This window comes from Pestalotiopsis fici (genome assembly GCF_000516985.1).
Source record: "Pestalotiopsis fici W106-1 unplaced genomic scaffold PFICI_Scf_7, whole genome shotgun sequence".
NCBI classification, from domain to species: Eukaryota; Fungi; Ascomycota; class Sordariomycetes; order Amphisphaeriales; family Sporocadaceae; genus Pestalotiopsis; species Pestalotiopsis fici.
In genome coordinates, this window is record NW_006917097.1 from 2,938,823 (window position 1) to 2,959,723 (window position 20,901).

At 50.6% G+C, this 20,901-nt stretch overlaps 4 protein-coding genes across 4 annotated transcripts; all 4 read left to right on the forward strand.

Moving 5' to 3' along the window:
- Positions 1–328: 328 nt before the first annotated feature.
- PFICI_10528 (uncharacterized protein) lies at positions 329–2,431 on the forward strand (the record flags this gene model as incomplete). The annotated part of the gene is made up of 4 exons (XM_007839109.1): positions 329–442; positions 793–1,133; positions 1,469–1,803; positions 1,860–2,431. The coding sequence occupies 4 exons, from the start codon at positions 329–331 to the stop codon at positions 2,429–2,431; spliced, it is 1,362 nt and encodes a 453-aa protein (XP_007837300.1).
- A 742-nt stretch (positions 2,432–3,173) lies between these two features.
- On the forward strand, positions 3,174–5,132 carry PFICI_10529 (uncharacterized protein; the record flags this gene model as incomplete). The annotated part of the gene is made up of 4 exons (XM_007839110.1): positions 3,174–3,409; positions 3,494–3,587; positions 3,734–4,051; positions 4,221–5,132. 4 exons carry the CDS (start codon positions 3,174–3,176, stop codon positions 5,130–5,132), a joined length of 1,560 nt encoding a protein of 519 aa, XP_007837301.1.
- Positions 5,133–10,999: 5,867 nt separating this feature from the next.
- PFICI_10530 (uncharacterized protein) lies at positions 11,000–13,837 on the forward strand (the record flags this gene model as incomplete). The annotated part of the gene is made up of 2 exons (XM_007839111.1): positions 11,000–13,487; positions 13,542–13,837. The coding sequence occupies 2 exons, from the start codon at positions 11,000–11,002 to the stop codon at positions 13,835–13,837; spliced, it is 2,784 nt and encodes a 927-aa protein (XP_007837302.1).
- A 1,167-nt stretch (positions 13,838–15,004) lies between these two features.
- PFICI_10531 (uncharacterized protein) lies at positions 15,005–15,537 on the forward strand (the record flags this gene model as incomplete). The annotated part of the gene is made up of 2 exons (XM_007839112.1): positions 15,005–15,368; positions 15,443–15,537. The coding sequence occupies 2 exons, from the start codon at positions 15,005–15,007 to the stop codon at positions 15,535–15,537; spliced, it is 459 nt and encodes a 152-aa protein (XP_007837303.1).
- Positions 15,538–20,901: the final 5,364 nt, after the last annotated feature.

Genomic DNA, 20,901 nt, shown 5'->3' on the forward strand with positions numbered 1-20,901 from the left:
CATAAGCTGAGCTAGTGCTATTCGTTCATCCTACATTGGAATATTGTCTGGGGAGGAAAGCGGATCAAGAGAGGTTGGGTCAATTGTGATCTAGTGCTTTCCTTGCCTCTTCTTATTCTACTGCATACGTATGAACTGCAATCGGTCCAATCCAGAGGCGTTTGTTGATTTGTTGCCAGTCAAAGGTCCGCCTCATCCATGATCCCCAGGCCCGCCAGCACCCCGAGTGGGATAATCCATACTACATTCATCCCATCAATCCCATCCCCAGCCCAGCCCAGACAAAGGCCAGCTAAAGTCAAGCGAGCAACCAACAGGCTTGGAAATCATGGGAATCACCTCGTCCGTCTCTGCCCTCCCCTTCCCTTCCCCCCCTCCCCCAGCCGCTGGGTATCCACAGCCCAGGGCCTGCCGGTTGGCCCTCGGGCAGCTCCTAGGCGCGGTCCTAGCTGCGTACAGGCTGGGATAAACACAAGCTCCACCTCGTGTAAACAACGTTGGACCACAGAAACCCTGCATTCGGCTGCCACGCAACATCTGAACCATTGAAAAGCCAGCACCGTTGCCTCCTCCCCCCGTCTTCTTTCTTCTCCTCCAGTCCCAAACCCAGTTTCTGCCAGACCGCTACTCAGACCCAATCTGTACCCAAAAGCCTCACTTCTCTCTTCCTCTTCCTCTCAAAACTGAAAGATCAGGTTAAGAAGCGCCGCATCAGCCGCAGCTTCTCTCCCCTCTTTTCTTTCAGCATATAGAAAGAAGAGCAAGAGAAATCTTCTTGTCTTCCTTTCGTAGCATTGCGCGAAAGGTTGTCGAGGAGAGGACTCTCGCGCCCATCAGGTCGGCAATCTGGATTTTGAAGCCAGAGTACCCGTTCCCTTCAGCATCTTCCCTTCGTCTTACAAGGACGATAAGACAGCTGAGGTAGAGACGACCACTCAGACCCATCAGGAGGTCCAGATCAACCTCCCTGACAAGAAAGCCGGACGGGAAGGTCAATACTCTTCCTCGCAGGCCTCTGTTAACCTTCCTCCTCGCCGCGAGCAACGCTACAGCGAAGAAGAGGTCCATATCACACGTGAAGAGGAACGTTACCGCCGTCCCGGTGTCCACCGCGAGTACTACGAAGAACACAGGTTAGTGCCACATCTCTCGTTTGAAATCAACTTCAGTCATGCATTGCACACTTCTCGCCATGGGAATTTCAATTTTCCAATGGCAAATGAGTGAAGTCGTGCACATCACCATGCTCAATGGCCCCTCCCCCACGGGGACACAGGGATATATCTGCCAGCGCATGAACACATCTTTGTTCCCACTTCTGGGGCACGGGCATAGATACGCCAGCAACCAGTGCACCAGCCCGAGCTCTTTAGTCCAATCGATGACCAAAGGGTTATGGGGCATGATGCTTGATTTCGTGTGAAAAGGAACAAACCTTCTGAGCAAACCCACTGACATGTTGTTGTAGACCTGCTAGCAGCTTTGGCGAGACCTACGTCGAAGTTGATCACCAGCACCGTCCCTCGTACACTGCTATTGACCAGATCGAGCGCGAGTACCGCAGCCGATACCAGCCTACCTACCAGGAGGAAGTTCGCGTAACCGGTTCTACCGTTGACGCCCCCAGCCACCACACTCGTCCCGTCTACGACGAGCAGATCCGTGTCGAGACTACCGTCGACGCATCCAAGCCTGGTCCTTCTTACCACAAGGAGACCAAGATCGTTGAGGAGACCGTAGAGTATCCTCGCTCCGTTCACTCAGGCGCACAAAAGTCTAGAATGGGATATTACGACGAACAGGGTAAGTTTTGATCAATCACTGTCTTGGCTTGTCATTTGGCTAATCGATCTCTCCAGGCCACTACCACTCGTTCCGTCACGGTCTTCACAAGATGGCCGACAAAGTTTTCCACCACGACCACGACCGTGTTGAGGTCAGAGAGGTTCGGGAGCGTTCCCGACCCATCTCGCAGCCTGCACCTGTCCCCAACACCGTCACCATCCCTTGCCACCACATCCGCATGGGTGATATCTTGATGCTGCAGGGCCGCCCTTGCCAGGTCATCCGTATCTCGACCTCTGCTGCCACTGGCCAGCACCGCTACCTCGGTGTCGATCTGTTCACCAAGCAGCTGCATGAGGAGTCTTCCTTTGTCTCCAACCCCGCTCCCAGCGTTGTTGTCCAGACCATGCTTGGTCCCATCTTCAAGCAGTACCGTGTCCTGGATATCCAGGACGGTACCGTTGTTGCCATGACCGAGACTGGTGATGTCAAGACTGGTGTCCCCGTGACCGACCAGTCTGGTCTCTGGAGCCGTCTGTCCAAGGCTTTCGAGTCTGGTCGTGGCAGCGTCCGTGTGCTTGTTCTCAACGACGGTGGCCGTGAGCTTGTTGTTGACGTCAAGACCATCCACGCCTCCAACCTGTAAATGGGCACGAAAATTTAATGGCTACTTACGATGTTTGGATTATAAACGGAGTCAATTATCTTTGCATTACTACGGACAGTCTCGTGCACATGATACAACGAGTCAGCTACTCCCGACGGGAATGATGATCAAGGTTGATCTTGTGAGACGGGAAAATTTTATGTTTGGTCATTGAGTAGATAGCATCTTTGTAAATGACTGGTAATTGATTTGTTTTGGATGAGCTATGAATATATTTCAGCTGCTGGAATAGTATTGTATTCTCGTTTCTGGCCCGTGTATGTACGTGCATGGTTTGGAGCAACACGTAAGCAACAACATGATGGATGGCCGAAAGTGACCATCAAGGTACTGTTTTCTCGTTCTACGCCATCAAGGTGTTTGATGAGGAACACGGATCCCGAAGCCGAGTCGCTTCTCCCTTTAGCCAATCATGGTTCAGGCTTATCCCCCGCTTCTCACTCCTCATCACGTTATCAAGCTACCTGCTATACTTGGTTACCACTGAGCGTTACAAATCGGCGCTCGGAATGGTTTTCCAACGACCTTTCCTTTACCTTTATAACTATTGCGGATTCTCTTCGTAAATTCATATTTACAACGTTCGTGTTGCTGTAGTCATATACAAACGCAGGGCAGATTATACTGAGTCGCCCTCGAGAGTTTTCATATACAACCTATACTCTAATCCACCAAGTGTGCTCCACTCTGATCCAGTATACCTACAGCACGCTACGCCACCATGGGTTCCTCTCAGTCTAAGCCCACTGCAGAGCAGGTATTGCACGAGAAAGCTGTCTTGGAGCGGGTTCAGTCCATGGACCGCGACTTTCTTGACGGCAACGATGTCGAGGAAGAGTTTGTTCACGTTGACAATGAGGTGACGGAAGACGCACGCTTGAGTCGCGTCGCCGAGGCTCTGCCGGTGAAGCTTCTCGGTTCATGGCAGTCCAGGGTGCTCCGAGACCCAAAGAACAGGTTAGTATACGTTGTAATCTAGCATGCAATGTTATGACAGGACTTCATTTTTTTTTTTTTTTTTTTTGCTAACGGATTTCACAGGCTTGCACTCTCGGCCCTCAGTTCAGCCAACCCGATGGAGGTATTGGCGTCACGCTCGACCAAGATTGCTGATCAGCACGTTTTTAATATCCAGGTTGGTAGTCTTTCATTGATTGTTCACTTTTCTTACATTCCATATAAAGCCTCAAGCAAAGTGAGAGCTTCTTAGACTCTGAATTTCAAATCTCTCCTCAAGTAATTCCGACCATCAAAAACATGGCTGACTCCTATTGAAAACAGATCCCGCTCGAGGGCGGACCGATCACGAACCAACGGTCTTCAGGACGCTGCTGGCTATTTGCGAGTACCAATGTGTTTCGTGTTGCACTGATGAGAAAGTACAACCTCGACTCTTTTGAGTTGTCACAGGCCTACCTCTTCTTCTGGGACAAGCTGGAAAAGGCCAACTATTTCCTCGAGAATGTCATTGACCTGGCCGATGAGGATCTCGACTCCCGACTTGTGCAGCGCGTTCTCGCGGACCCCGTTAGCGATGGTGGCCAGTGGGATATGGTGTACAACCTCGTTGACAAGTACGGGTTAGTGCCACAGACACTTGTGAGTCTCAAACGAGTTAATTTCCTTTTCCTTTGTATATTTTGATATACTGGGAAGAAGATGCTATTTTGAAGTCAAAATGGGGACTCTTCAAAGTCAATAATGAGGCAACAAATCCTTTCTATTCTAGAAAGGCAAAAGATTTCATCTAATCAGTTACTTGTTGTAGTACCCCGATAGCTGGAACGCAATGAATAGCCGTGGCATCAACTATATCATCGTGGCAAAGCTACGTGAGTATGCCGTCACATTGCGCAAGCTACTCAAGTCGCCCTCGGTGACGGCGACGGCACTCTCGGCGGCCAAGGAAAAGATGATGCGCCAGATCCACCTCATCCTCACCCTCACGCTCGGCCCGCCACCCAGCGCGACCGATGCCTTTGACTGGACCTTCAAGGACAAGAAGGGCCGGGTGCGCACCGTTTCGATATCCCCCATCGAGTTTGCCCGGGACATTGCGAGCCCCGAGCTCCGCGCAGAGCTCCGCATCACGTCGTCGACCATTGCCGGCATGGTGTCGCTGGTTCACGATCCGCGGCACGCGCCCCTGAGTCTCTTGTCCGTCGACCGGCTGGGCAACGTGGTCGGCGGGCGCGGCGTCACCTACATCAACGTGGAGATGGCGGCGCTCAAGGGGGCCGCGGTCGACATGCTGCGGTCCGGCCTGCCCGTCTTTTTCGGCTGCGATGTCGGCAAGTTTAGCGACCGCCAGGGCGGCGTCATGGACCTGGACGTGGTCGACTACGAGCTCGGCTTCAACGTCGGCATCCTCGGAGGGGCGGGCGCCCTCGACAAGGCCGACCGCCTGCGCGTCGGCGAGTCGGCCATGACCCACGCCATGGTCCTCACGGCCGTCCATGTCGATGAGCGCACCGGTCATCCCGTCCGCTGGCGCGTCCAGAACAGTTGGGGAGAGGACGTGGGAGAAAAGGGCTGGTTCGTCATGAGCGACGCCTGGATGGACGAGTTCACATACCAGGCCGTTGTGGACTCGCGGTTCCTGACCCGGGAGATTAGGGATGTGCTCAAAAAGGAGCCTATTGTCTTGCCGCTTTGGGACCCTCTCGGTTCGCTTGCATAAACCAAACGTATGTTTACCGACATTCCAGGAGATGTCAGTCACAGTGTCACGGAGTTTTGGATGTTCATGCTTCTCTTGGTTGGTGACGATATGGATCTGCTTCTAGTTTGTAAGATGGTGTCTTGTTATCCGTCATGTAGGCTACGTTCTCATTGCCATATCACAGGGAGTGCAATCTATCAATTTACCAAATCACTATAGCCAAAAATTTCGCCGCTCCTTAGAGAAATCAGGCAGATCCTTCTCCAGCATTTCATGTAGACTGTGCCTTTGCGGCCGGCGCATTCGGCATGATCAAGCTCTAATAAAAGCTTTTGGACGCCTAGTCCTTGGCAGCTATATTGAATAGTCATTTGAGATCAACTAGCTCTATTCTTGTGTCATAACAATCCGCGAGACGAGGCCTCAACCTCGATTCCGGTCGGCATCGAAGCCTGAAAGTGCCTCGATCTGTACTCGCGACTTGCATAGTGAAGCAGCTTGGACTCGAGCTGAGAAATACTGGGCTGTAGTATGTAAGACATGCTTATATGCAAAATACAAGACTATATTATGCGACCCCTGCAGCGATCATCTTGGTCTCTATCTCGAGCATTCTCCTGCGGCATTTTCGAGTTTCGTCACGGGCAATGGATAAGCGAAATGTCCTATGTATAGCCAAATCAAATATGACAGCACAGACACGTTCGTCTGTCGGTGATATGCCGGCATGGAAGTCTTCCCGGCCAGGTTTGGAAACAGTGGTGAAGACAACCTAGAGTCACGCATAGACACGTTACGGGGCCAGAAATGATCATGATAGTCTGCCACATATTGTATGCGTAGTATGTGACTCCATTCGCCGGGTGTTGTTCCGGCGAAAATAGCCTGTCAAGTCTGTTTCTCTTTCGTAGCGATAGGTTCCTCGGTTGCCGTTCCCCGTTCGCAAGGTGCTGGGATAGGTCCAGGGAAATAAAAATGAGGCTCGATAGGAGGGTCCATCCGCAGCTTGGTTGGGCCAATCAAGGCTCCCCAGAAAGTCATGTATTTCCCAGGAAAGCAAGAATCGACAATAGCCATCATGGCCGTCCCGATAACTGGTGCGTCTCGGCACCGTATCTGAAAAAACTTTGTTTGCAATGCCGAGGAATCGTAGTTTTGTGCCCAACTCGATACCTGCAGCTATATCTACTGGAGGAGGCAAAAGGTTTTGATGTGCCACAAATCTTTCTCGGCAGTACCAAGAGAGTCTGCGCTCATCGGCTTCGGGAAAGCGGCGGATCGAGATTGAATTTTTCTTCATTCCCACTCGTCAAGTTCCATCTTTTCATCTGTGCTCCTTGCTCTTGGTAGACGCTTGGATCTCGGACTGACCTCAGACCAGATCAGGATCGCAGAGTGCCTTGGTGCCATAATAAAGCTTTTTGGCCCTGGTGGAAAAAAAAATGAAAATAAAAGTTTAGCGTATTGGGCGTCTGTCGTGATACCAAGATTTGTGATTCACAGTTTTGATTCGTTTTTGCTTCCTGGTTATTGAGTTACCGGTTGTGCTGGGAAGGGACACAACACGTACATGTCCAGCTGGAAGATAGACATCCGCCACTTCGTATCTAACGGAAAGCTGAACTTTTACACATCCGGATCTACCTGCCAACGTGCGTCTTTTGGGGAGTCATGTTGTGGACTGTGAAATACAAGATAGAAAGCCCCTCCCCGGATGGCAGCCCTTCCCAGGATGGACCCTTCTTCATAGTGGTAGTCATCGGTTGGGCAGGAGAATAGGCGAGCCAACCTAGCCCAATGCAACATGGCCAGAGCGTTCGGTCAGGCGAAAGCATTTTGCTTTGTGGGTTGGGCCTTTTCCACGAAGCGATTCCCAGCGAGGTTCTTGTTTGCGACCACATCGCTGGGATTCGGCTGAGAGGCTGATGTTTTCTTTTCAGCAGGGTACTGTTCTTGTCCGCGGCCCATGGTTGGGTACCGGCTTGGCAGAAATGCACCAGTACATATTCCCCCTCAACACATACACACACACGGCTATACGTGCCACTCTTGCTGTCTTGTTCGTATGCCTACTGTTGAGGCATTTATGGGAGGTTCGTACTAGAACTTGACGGGATCCGAAGCCTGGAAGTGCCTGGGGCCAGAGGGAAGACTTTGTCACTAGTCACTTTTTGCATGATCATGAAAAGAATGGATCCGCAAATGGGGCCGTCGATGTTCAAACTTCCAGAAGCGAAAAAAGAACTTTTGCTGTCTCCATTTGGTGGGGTTCATCTACTCGGGGGATCTGAACGACACGATAGCGTTACGTTGAACGGCTCGGGTAGCCCACGTGTAAGTGGGTTGGACTTTACGTATATGGTAATTCGAGACAAACTGCTTAACTTCTATGCATGGCATGTCGATTTTTCTGGCCTTACAACTTTGCATCTAATGTGGATAACAAGAAAAGCAATGTCCATTTAATGGAGTAAGACATGACTTTCCCGTTGTCCGGGACACTTGCCGTCGAAAAGAGGCCCGAAATTTAATATATGCCTAACCTTTACATGTGAATGGAACTTGCTTGGACAGTCTCACGTTGAGAGTGTCAACGAACGGCTCGATCCGAGAATGGTCCCTGGCTAAAACAGTTATGCTATTGGCTCCTGGACATACTGTGTATGAGGAAGCAAATGAAACGAGCTGCTATTCAAGGTGATTCGCCCACTTGGGCTTTCATGTTGGAGCCCAACATTGCCAATGCTCACCTTGGCTGGATCCTGGCCACGATGGTGATACCTAGTTCAGATGGCCAGCGGACAGATCCGTTCAGTAATGCCAGGTACGCGCACGAGCACCAAACGAACCCACAAGGATCCGTCTATTTTCTTCTCCATCGTGTGTCTTGCTGCGTGAAATGCCGCAGTAAAGAGAAGATCCAGTTTGTTTCAAGCATTCAGTCGCAAGTGGATGCGGACCAGGTGTTGTTATTAATAGTCTGATCATTAGTCTGAGGAGGATCTGACCATCTGCATCGTGGTGAATAATCCCAGCAGTACTCTGTACATATGCCATCTCACAGGCTATATGTAGTTCCATTTACATACTGCTACTCATTTATGCAATGTTCCGTACAAGAGCCGATTGTCCCTTCACTTGGACGTGGAATAGACAAGGCGATCGGGTGAACACGTGTAGCTGCTTTATCTTTGCTGACCGCGGTTGTACATGATCGCCTCATTTGCACGTTGGGAACAACGATGGGCGCGCAAGGCAACAAGCTGCTGCGGATGATGAACTCGCCGGGCGCGCTCCTCCACTCTCCATTGTCAGACCTCCAGCATCCCGCAATGCATATTGGGTAGTGGGGATGGAAGAATCCAGGCAGGCGATCCAGTCCCCAGTGTGTCAATGCTGGCCGCGGCAGATAGATTTTGACCAGCTTGATGGTTGAGCGGATGCAATCAACGCTGATCTTGTCCCAAAGTTCGGAATAGAGGCATGCAAAGCATGCACAACCGCTAAAGGTAATTTCGTGCTCTAAGCTCTAACCCTACCTACCTACCTTAGTGCCTGAAATGTCGCGTGTCGCCAGTCCAACCCAAAAGTCCAACTTTTGAAGGACGAAAAGAATTTGAGCTCCCCTCCTTGCAGGTCCCTTCACTATCCCAATTCGACATGCTGCCAGTCACAAGTAGTTTTCTGGCTAGAATGAGAGGGACCTGTAATCTCTGCTCCTACGACCACCTACACTACCAGTAGTACGCCCAAAAAGGTAGACAGAGAACCGCCGATCCCCCTGGCCCGAAAGTGCAACAAACTGACGTAGTCCACCACATGTTTCTTTGGTGGGATTCCCCCCTCCGTTCAGAGAAACGTCATCGCCCAGCTTCTTAGACGCTTATTAGCTTAGCTCAAGCTACGCTTCGTACCTCTTAGCAACATGCCGCCAGTGCGCCCTAGTGTAGTCCCCCCCCAAAGCACTTGAGCACCCCCAGCGCAACCCCGTCACCCGTCCTAGCATTCCCAAAGGCTTGGTTGGGTTACCCTGTCTCTGTGCCACCGTTGACATCAAATCGTTCGCCCCAAACCCCTGTAAAACCACGAACCTGGACGTTTGCAAAAGACGCTTGCTTTATCAAGGTATTCGTACGTAGAAGCACATTTGCTTGCTTGGCCATATCCATAAACGCGAAATTCGATACTTAGGCTTTTCTCTCTCTCTTGAAGTGTACAAGGACAAGGACAGATTGAGTCTAGTCTTCATTCTCCTCCTCTTTCTTCTTTGTCATCTCCTGCTCCTTCACCCCTCCACTCCAAACCCCCACTCGATACGAAGAAAAGCTTTTTCTGCGCATTCACCCTACATATATGCACACATACATCTGTCCGTCCATACATACGTAGGGACGGAGGGACGAATCGAGCACGAGATAAACTTGCTGGCCCTGCTCAGATCTGCCCGGCTCGATCTGCTTTTGCATTATCCATCCATCCATCCACCCACGCACTTTTGCTGCCAGCACTGAGACCTGGTTATTCTTTTGATACATTCGACCCTACCAAAAGCTTAACTAGCGAGAACCGTTCTTTTTCTTGCTTATTATTTGTCTTGGATTACAATAAGAAAACTTAGGGAAAAAAAAAAAAAAAAAGTCCAGCTGGCTGCCGAGCAATCACAGAAATATCTTGGTTCGCCTGTTTTACCAAGTGTCATCAAGCCCTGACTTTTCCTGCCAGCCCCATCTATATACATATAGTCGGGTACGCTGTTCTCCATTGTCCGCAAACATTTCTCACAGCAGTTCGGGCAACGCAGCAAACCGACCCCGTCGGCAAATCGCCTAATTCGAGAAGAACTCAAAAACCTCTTGGTTCAGGCTCACACTTTGTTGTTCCAATCGGGACTGTTGGCTACTTGCCTTAGGCCGGCACGCTTAGAAGGGGGGGCAAATCACCACCAGCCAGAGACGGACGGACGGACGCAGCACTACACCCCATTGCTAATTCGCCTACCGGTGTCCCGTTTTTTTCTTATATTGAATATCATCATCATCAGGTCATTCGAGCACACAAAGGCCTTTGCCCCTACTCTGAGACCTACATTAGTTTTGCCAGCAGCGCAAACCAACAGGAACAGATCCAAGCGGCGACTCTGGATCCACCCTCAGCATCCTCGAGCTCCAACCTCGAAGCGAGTCTTGGCTACCCTGTCCCGTTAGCAACCAGGTAATCATTGGTGCATTCGACTTATTACCTGCCCACGGGATACAATACCTGCTTCGCATACCTTACAAATCGACCATCCTGCAGCCCAACTGCAGTCTGTTGTCTATGCGTGTGCGCCTACGGGCACTTTTACCCCACGACAGACAAGAATTGGACCCCTACGCCCTTGCTATCGCTTCATTGGGTTCCTAATCGATTCGGCAATCTTCTGGAAACTCGATAGTCAGACCACTAGGGCAGCCATTCGATTCCGCCCGCCTTGAAGGGACCCAACTAAGTCCAACGGGTCACGGCACTCGACCACTACTAAGCTGAGCATCTCATCGCATTACCTGCGACCATCTTGCGCCTGTCATACTATTACAGGAAAGAGAGACAAAACAATACGAGGCTGTAGCTCCCAATGACTTGATCATCGACTCTGCCTGGTTTTCGCCCCCAAACAACTTGTTCTACATCTTACACGCATCAGACATACAACCTATCAGTTCTTGAGCTCAGACTTGGCTGCGGAGCGTGCGGTCCCTTGCCAACACACGGTTTCAAGCCTGTGTCCCGCTCTTGGGCAACCTATCTGGTCATCAGACAGATATAGCTTGTTATTCCTCCCACTGCGAGCCCGAACCCCTCACCAAACTCGTCAAAAATTTCTCTTCTCCTCCCAAGTACTTCCAATGAAAGGAGAAGTCGTGGCGACTCTCAATCAATCGCCGTACATCTTCAACCATTCAATGGCGGATCCACGGTATCGACATGCATCGTCAGGGCGGCGGTCTCCCACCTTTCATCACGCGCGCTCGTCCGTGCCCACGAACCTTGGGTACAATTACAGCGGAGATATTCACGCCGTCCCGACCGGTCGGTACGATACCACTGCGCTCCGGCGCACTGGTGAGCACTCGCACCACCGCCCCGCGACAACGACAATCACTACATACAATGTCACCAAGGAACCAACCGTGCAAAGCACAACGAGCCGCGATCCCAGCCGCAGCCGTCATCGATCATCAACTTTTACCACGGGCTCCGTGAAGCCAATTATTGTAACCACCAACCATAGTCGCCCACACAATCCGTCTTCGCATGCCTCGTCCGTTGTGCCGCGGCGGCCCGAAAGCCCTGGTAGAGACCCTTATCGTTCTAGCGAAGAAACCTATTACTCTCAGCCGGCATCGTCTATACGTTCGCGAAGCCACCAGCGCCACAACAGTACCGGCTATGATCATGAGAGTTTGCACCGCATGAGGGAGCGCATAGGCGCTGTTGATGATCGACTCCGGGCTCCTGTCCGAACTCACAATAGAGCTCCCACATACTCAAATCTGCCCAGAGGCAGCTCTGCCGACTACGCTATGGACGACTACGAATACACGAAACCAAGTGATTTGGCAAGATATGATTTGGACCATGAACGGCCACGGAGCCGTAATGGAAGACGTGACAGCATCGATCGTGGGAACAACTACTATCGGCCATCGGTCAATGTTGTGTCCCACGACTACAGCGCTCGCCCGGCCGAGCGAAGGCCACCACCAACATCTGGAGCACTCGATCGGTACAATCGAAACGCTGCAGCTGGTATTTATGAACGTGGAGCTGCCCCAATTCCCAATTTGCCAGCTGCACCGGCCTCTCCCCTAGTTGATCCTCGAAGATCAGGTCTGCTCGAACGTCCTTCTAGTCCGGCGAATGATAGAAGAACATCACGGCCAAGACCCGTTTCATTATATCAAGATCCTTCCCCTAGGATGGATGACTTGTCTTTCCGAGCACGCGATGATAACCTTCATCATGAGCGTCGGGATCGTGAACGGGAACGGGAACGGGAACGTGATCGAGAACGCGACCGGGACGAGGCATTCCGTGATGAGGCGGTCAGCTCACGTGGCTTTGGCATTCGGTCTGATCTCATCGAGCCTACCGAGTCACGGCGCCCAACTGAAACAGAGCGAGTTGACCGGCGAGATCTGGAGGAATACCGTCCTCACCGAGACTATGATTCTCGAGAGCCCAAGCGCCGATCAGATGAGAGCTTGGACAAGTCTCGCGGGCGGCATGAGCGAAGATCATCTGTCATTGGTGACCGGCAACGTATCGAAGAAAGTCGAGATCGCAAGGATGGCAAGGGAGAAAAGATGCGCGACAAGGTCGCCGCCGGTCTGAGTGTTGCAGCAGCCGCTATTGGTCTGGGCAACGCTGGCAAAGAGAAGGAAAAGGATGACAAGGATGGCAGGGTATCTCCAAGACGGCGCATGGACTCGGAACTTGCCAACACTGAAGCTGTTGACTCTCGCCACACGGATCGATACAAACCTCGAGATGTCGATATCGAGAGGAGAAGTTCGCCCCGTGAGGATGCCCTGTACGCGGATGAAAGGAAGGAACGCCATGAACGTCGGGATGATTCTTCATCTCGTGAGCGTGAGCGCCAGCGCGAGAGAGATCGAAAAGAAAAGGAGCGCGAAAAGGACCGCAGTAGACGTGATCAAGAAGCAAGTACATCTGGCAGCAAAAGAGAGGATTATCCGCACTCGGATGATGCCGCTGCCGCTGCTAAGCGTCGACAGCGTAGTTCTGCTGCATTCGACCCTACAGATACCAAGGGTCTAATGGATCTCAAAGCCGAACTAGCTGCCATTGACCCGGGAAAGTCAAAGGAGAAAGACAAGCCAGTTGCAAAAGAACGAACAGAACCAGACGTCATTGCCGCTGATCTGGGTCGAGATCGCGAGCGGGAACGAGAGCGAGAACCTCGTGATCGCGACCGCGATCGAGCCAATCTTGACCGTGCTCGGGATGAGTCTCGCGGTCGAGAGCTGGCATTGGTAGATGCTGAGCAGAAGTCAGTCCGCGTCGTGTCTCCCCCACGGGACAAGGCGGACTCAAAGCCCATCAAGGGTATTTTGAAGCAACCCACGTCCCAATTCCCCGAGGACGCGAACCCAATCCGCGAGGGCGTCGCACCTCATAAAGACGATAAGACCAAGAAAGATGTACCAGCAGGAGCTCGGTGGACCAAGATCAACCGTCGAATGGTCAACCCCGAGGCTCTCACCATTGGAAAGGAGCGCTTTGAAGTGCGAGACGACTTTGTCATTGTACTTCGTGTGTTGAGCAAGGAGGAAATCCAGGCATATGCCACTGCCACTGCTCAGTTGCGAGGTGAGTCAACAATTCCGGGTAGATGTAGCTAAGCTTGTGCTAACCGGGGAGCAGAGATGCGTCGGAAAGAGTACGAGCGCGAACACGGCGACCGCGATTCTGATCGTGATCGGGATCGTGATGCGGACGAGCACAGAAAGCGTCACAGGCACCGTCGTGACAGAGATGATGACGACATTCAAGATAAAGATCGGGATGATGACCGTGAGCACTCTCGTCGTCACAGACGTGATGATGAAGACGACAAACCCCGGGCAATTGAATACGACGATCATAGTCGTCATCATCACCGTTCATCCCACCGAGACCGGGAACGAGACATGGAGACTATTAGTGACGATAGGAGGTGATTCTGAGGAGTTTCTTGGGCAATTGGAGGTTACGGATTTTTGCATATTGGAGCGATATAGAAAATTTGGGTGGATTTGTAACAGAGATACCATGGCATGTATAAGGCGAGGCATTACGGAACTGGACATGTAAAGGGGAGCGAGCGTCGTGACGAGAGATTTGTGTATACTGAAGAGCATGTGGCTCAGAATTACTGTACGATCTCGTCATTTTCTTGAGACAACATTACGTTTATACAACTTTCTTGCGAGGTCTCACCTATGTTTTGCTATAGTACCAGCGTAAAGGAAATGTTGCTTCCGCTTCACTAACGTCAGCAAATTGTTTGTACTTCATAACCAGTCAGACGTTGATCAGGTGAAGGGTACTGCAATCTTCCGAAGGGGAGGCAGGGTCGCGTGTACTTGCCCCCAGTACAAACATTGCGCACATATAGTACACATACGCGGTTACACAAGACTTTTCATTGCCAAAAAGAATGCAACTTCCGACATTGGATGAGACCTGATAACTGAAGCCAAGGTAACTTGGGCACGAATGTTGTTCCTCGTATTCGCAACTGCTGCTTGTAATGCATCTTCCCGCTGCTGTCTCGGGTACTGACCAAGCTCGGAATATCATTTTCTTGATGTGTGGATGAGATACTTACTGAGAACAGCTACTATGTACATACTGAGGAACCTCGCAGCTCGGATTTATGTTCTCCCCCCTTTTGGATGAGCGTCTTTGCCCTTGAGTGCTGGATCGGAATCTCGTTGACAATGAGGGTACAACACTCGTTAGGAATGTTTTTAGAGAATTTCGCGAATTATAAAGCACAAACTTTCAAATGTATTCATGTGTTTGCTCAAAGCAAATAAAAACAAACCAAATCACTGACTACTGACTCATCCACTATGTTTTTCCGACGTGATAGGGATTCCGATGGAAAGTCCCAGGTCCTCTCTCTAAATCCTCGAATCAACAAGATGACAATAATCTCTTTTCTGAATATTATTACCAAGTTGACCAGAAAAAAAGTCCGTCACTTTCTCAACTATAGTCATCGTGACTCTCACATTTCAGCATCCCGTCGTAAATGATGCACAACAGCCATATCTGATAGAATCAGCTTGAATCCCACCGACTTGAGCCAATTTAACTCAGAGCAAGCCAAAAGCGTAATAATGGCACCACGTCAACGTCGCCGCCGGTGCCATCACCATCATCGTGTCCGCGCGGCTCCGCCGCCATGGGCCTATCTCCAATCACCTTACGGCGCCTTTAGCTGGCAGAGATCGGGTCCTGGCCCGGCGCCCGACGGCAGTTTCACCAACATGGCCTGGGAGCACGGCTTTGGATTTCCCCGAGGTTATCAACAGCAGCAGCAGCAGCAGCAGCAGCCACCGCTGCAGCCGGTACAAGCTCATCAGACTGATGGGCATGTCACGGTAGCGACGGCGGCAGTGCCACAACAACCGCAACCTGTAGCGGTGGCTACTGCTGCTGCGGCAGCGACTGCCTCTGCGCCGGTTGCAGCAACGACAACGTGTACGGGCGCAGCGGCACCTATACTAGTCCCGCAACCTCGTGTGGTCCAATACATGGATGTGCCCACCGTACAGGTGACATGTCAGAATACGGCGGCCCAGAGGAATTGTTGTGGTGGTGGGCCTCGAAGTTGTTGTCATCGCTGTTGAGTTTCGCCGTGTGGCAGTAAGGTACAGGATCACTTTAAGATGGAAAATCGCGATTTACCCTCCAAGTCTGAAGCGAAACTAGTTGGTTCTCAAAGCCTTTGCATTATTCATCAAAGCTGGGACGTTTTCGTGTATTAAGAGGCACTCAGAGTTCAGAAACTGTGTGTCTGATGACAGTCATTGATGGGGTTCATCACATTCATGGCTCGTGGTTACCATCAGCATTGAGAACTGATTGCCTCGCCATTCGGACCATGTTCACCAAGCACTGAAGAAGATCTGGTCTCGAGTTTCAAGCTTCTTGCGTGACATGGACACGACTTGCAACGATTCGCGACCGCCTCATCAAAGTTTCGTTTTCGTTGGCCTGAAAGAATGGTCGAGCTGATAGATTTTCCTAGCTTAGCATCATACAGTATTCCGTTGTCCTAATCATGAGAAAGAGGGAAGTTAATAGACAGCGAATTCGAGGTGAACGAGTTTGGTCTGCATTACTTCACAAAGCCAGAGATGACCGCACACGAGTTATCCCCAACAAGCATGTTTAGATGTCCCTTTATCTTATGTGGCTTGAGTGTTGTGCACGCGGATGTGACAACTACAGACATTTCTCTTCCTATAATGAACTCTTTGGTGACCAAGTCAACAGTGGCAATGCTCCCAACGGTGTATCTCTTCAGCAGCCTTTCGATATTTACGTGTGAATACACATGCAAAGTTGATCCAATAAGTTGCACGATACGAATGAAATCGACAGCTTCCCTTGAATAAGCCTGTAAAAGAAGAAGCCACCGGCAGCATGTCACTCACCTGTAGATATAACTCAGACTCCTTCTCATTTCTCACAAGTACTCACATAGCCTGGCTATCTCATGTCTCTAAGATTAATGTAATCCCCTTGATAGGACGTTCAAGTTGGATATCTGCTGTATGCTAAGTTATGCTATCATACATCAAGCATAACTGACAACTAGTACAATTATATGTTAACCATACCTTTCTCAATTCACTTTGACAATTCGAACAATCATATCGTGATTGCTCATTTGCATTCGCTCTGACGTGCTATAGGTATCTTTTACCTTTACTCAGATCTCTCTCAGCCTTCCGTAATCCATCACGATCCTGCCTCTCGGGTTCGGTCTGACCGAGCCGAGTCACCAAAGACGGGCAGCCAAGATTTTCTTTTCACAGGATGCCGCTATCGATTGAATGCCTGCCCAGCTGCCTAGGCAAACTGGACATGGTTCCGGCTTCCCCGGTCATATCAGTTCAGAGCACGGTTGCAAGGCGGCCGATGGCATTCTCGATCACAGCTGACAAGACAAGTCGTAATGCTGCGGCGCTGATCTTTTGACAATTTTCTCCCGATAGCTCGTTTCATCTTTCGATAGAGCACATATGCCGGCTCAACTTTCTGCCCGATTATATCGTTTTCCCGTGAATGAGAAGGATGAAAGCTCGAGCCATACTGCAGCATCATTTGACTGGGTTTCTACCTTGATTTCTATTTCCAAAGAGAGATACGAGTTCACAAAACACTGACAATAAGAGAGAGATCCAGATGGATACCCTCAGAATGAATGACTATCACTTTCCCTTTTCTGTTTCCCCTGCTCCAAACATCAAAATTAAGCCCACTTACCCAGTGATAGACTACAGAGGGCCAGAACACTGAAGACGACGCCCGTGCCTTGAGAAATTGTGGACATCGTCATGGTTCATCTACGCAAAATCATGCTATGAACAAGGAATTCTTGCTTTGTGGTTTTGTTCCCTACGGGCCCTCCCTCTCAACCACCCCCCCTTGAGCTGCACACCCCTGATGAGGTTCTGCACGGCCTTTGCGCCAATCTCCAGTCTTTGCTATGCGGATAAGCCCGGACCCATGGTTCGAAATGATTCAATTCACAAGGGCCTCCCTCAAGGGGAGGGAGCCATCGACAGTACGCTACACTAGCTGTCAGCAGCCCTGATTGCGGATGCTGCGATTGTTTGTTGCTAGCAGCAGCAGCAGCAGCAGCAGCCAGCCAGCCAGCCATCAAGCAAAGTTATTAGTGTGTTTATTTGCACAGACGTTGTTGTGCAAGGCTGTCATATGGGAATTCCAGGACAGGGCCAGCTCTATACTCATGCAATAAGATATGCATCACTGCCGCACTATACATAAGCATCAATAAGCATCAATTAAGAACTCTCCCCCCAAGAACAGGTTTTGCTTAAAAAAGACCCATCCATTACTATTCATGGTAATGGAATGGAAGAAACAACCAAATGTAGCCCTTCAGGGAGAAAGAGTCCTCGGCTGCTACTCTCTGACCTCAGAATGCGAAGAGAGTGCGTGGCCCTCCTATGTGTGGATTATGGGGTGGCTTTCGCTTGATGCAAGGAACGAGTGATACCGAATGTAACGTGATTTGATGTCTATCCCAAACGTATTGGCTCTCGGGGATGGGAAGAAACGCAGCGCGTCATGCGACGACGGGTGAAAAGGACACACAGTACTATGTAGTAGGGGGGGATAGATAGAATACACAGTGAATCCATTATCTCACGTCTACTTTTGGCCCGCCGGTGGTAACTCGTACATACTCACGCCATAACGCGTCGCGTATCTGGGGTGTGCCAACCCCCCATTACCCTCGACGACGAGCCAACCACTCAACGCTGAATCGGGTATGCAAAGGGAGAGCGCCAGAAAGGACCCGGTGATAGTACTCTGTACTTTGGTCTCTACACAATAACGTTTTCCCTACTTGTGTCAACGAAGGACATTAGAAGTCCCCAAAGTTCCTCTGATGGGAAAACAATGGGGAGTCTAGACAGAACTAGGTAATGGCCTCCGTATATTCAGACCGGTGTGTGTATGCGTGAGGGTGTAGCTCGTACGTATAATTGTACTCCATGTGTAAGTGTGTGTGTGTATATGTGTGTATGTAGCTGTTTAAGTCTTGCTAGGCGGCCGCGCGAGGTCGCATCGAAGAGTAAATGGAACGCCACTGGAAACAAAGGCCGTCTTGGACCAGACCGGTTAAGGGGTGGGAAAGACGCAAGAACGCCATACGTCTTGCTGTATGTACGACTACGTCTACACTACCACCTCTGCCTTCCTGCCCTCTCTCTCTCTCTCGCCCTCCCTCCCACGCGTGCTGCATCTCGCGCCGCCGGATGTGAACAGGGTCGGCTCTGAAGGTAAGCGAGAGCAGGGGGGGGATGAGGATTGGGACAGAGGTGGGAGGACTAATGAGAGCAGAAAACAAGAAAGAATAGGGGTGGGTGACTATGGGCTACCGCCGCGCCTTGCATTGAGTAGCTGCTGCTGCTGCTGCTACGGTACTATTCATTCTGTTCTGTACTCACATACACCAACAAGTACTTACTACCCGCATTATCGGTCACGGAGAGACCCGTCAGTTTGGGCATAGCAGAGGATCGCAAGTCCTCTGAAAGCAGCAGAGAGATGACCATGCAAGGTTCAGGAGGATTCACCTCATGGGTCGCTGGGATTGTTCCCCGCGCTTACGTGGTGCCAGGTTCCCTTGCCCAAGCGAAGGAAAGAAAGAAAAAAGTGCAGCAAAAGACTGGTCAAGGATTTTTTTCTTCCCAAGTGTCCTTCTCCTTCATGGGGGTGTCGTGATCCCATTCCGGGACCTCCTCCACCCACTCCGACTTGGGGGGGTCCCTGACCCTTGGCGAATGAGCAGGGGCATCGGCTGAGAGGTGTGGGTAATGCATTCTTCTGCTGCTCGCGCGCGCGCGCGCCGGGAGTCCCGGTCCTTGTCCTGCTTCTTGGTTTCCTCCCAATTCCTCCCAACTCTCGATTCCCACGATGGGACCTAGTTCGTACTATGTACTCTGTAGACTGGGACGCCGCAAAAGACCCTGTCCTTTCTCACGTCAAAAAGGGTCCCCCCTCTCTATCAGAGCAGCAGCACCCCCCAGCCCCCCCAGGAAAAAGAGGATCTTGTTCAACGGCTTTGACGAGGTAGGATTGCTACGATAGGCAAGTTTCAAACATGACGCATCTGCAAGGTATTCGCGAGTTGATATTGTGCATTGAGATTCTTTCGGAGGACTCTTTGTTGTATCTAGTCATGTAGTTTCGTGGATCTGTTGTTTTTTCGTTTCGTGACTCAATCTATCCGGCGCGCATATTGTATGATGGGCAACTGCGGTTCCGTGGCCCGGAGAATTTCTTGTGTTTCACTCCCTCCCATGTGCTTCGGGCAGCGAGAGACCCATGCAACTGTATTGCAAAAGTCTAATTTTATTACTGGTGTCCACCATGGCGGTCATGTTCATGATGTTGATGACGACTACGCTGCCTGCAAGTCTTCGGAGGTCACGAAGAATGAGTTTGTGTGCTTGGCGCGGAAGCCGTCCATGTTTCGATCAAGTTCATGTTCAGAATGGGTTGGTCGTTGCAGCAGCATACTAGACGTTCTGATAGCAAATGGTTACCAAAGGAAGTAAGCAAGGTGACCAGGGGGCTGCACCCTGGTTGGACTATGCAATGTCAAGGCAACTTTTACAGACATGATACTCTCTTATGACTGTCTAAAGGTATTGAAGGTATGCATTGAATCCTTCTGATTCTCTGCTACCAACTTACTGTATCATAGTGTTCACTAAAAGCAGACACACTCAATTGGTCCGTTATACATGTACAGACCTGTGGGCAAATAACTTTTTACTTTAGCGACAAGGGAGAGACTGCCTTTCCTCCTTACACAGAGACCTGCTCAGCTTCATCCGCGTGGCAAGTGTTCAGCAGAATGGAGCAACTTTTACCGTTATTAAGCAGCTGAATCTCACTTTCCTTTAGTCGGCATATTGTGGCAATCCTTTCATGCAGTAATTCTCTGCAGCCGGTGTGCCTTGACTCGCATTCTTGTCAACAGAAATAAAACCGATACGAGCGACAGCCGAGATTCCTGCACTTTTTTTTTTTCCCTCTCACGGAGTGGGATACATGATTCGACAGCGGCATATTCTCCATAGTGTGTTGAAGATCAGCGGGCCATGCCTTCGGATCAAAGACCGGTCTGCAGTTAATTTGCGGAAAGCTCTGTTTCTTTTACCTCTGAACTGGCAGGCGCCCAAGAGTTCAGCTGATGCAAATGTCAATTTCTCGACCACGTTCCAATCGTTCCCATTGCCTGGGAGCTGGGAAAAAACACTTCAAACTAGAACAAAAGCCACCCCCAAACTGCGGTGTGCAAGGCTCGTCTCAAGGTGCGTTCCAGATGGGAAGGCGCAAATAGAGAGGCAGAGAGAGAGAGAGAGAGAATCATGTTCCGGCCGGCAGAGACTTGCTTTTTCTGCATGACTTCTTCAGGCGTCAAAAAAGCATTCCTGTATTTTGTTCATATAATGAAAGTGGC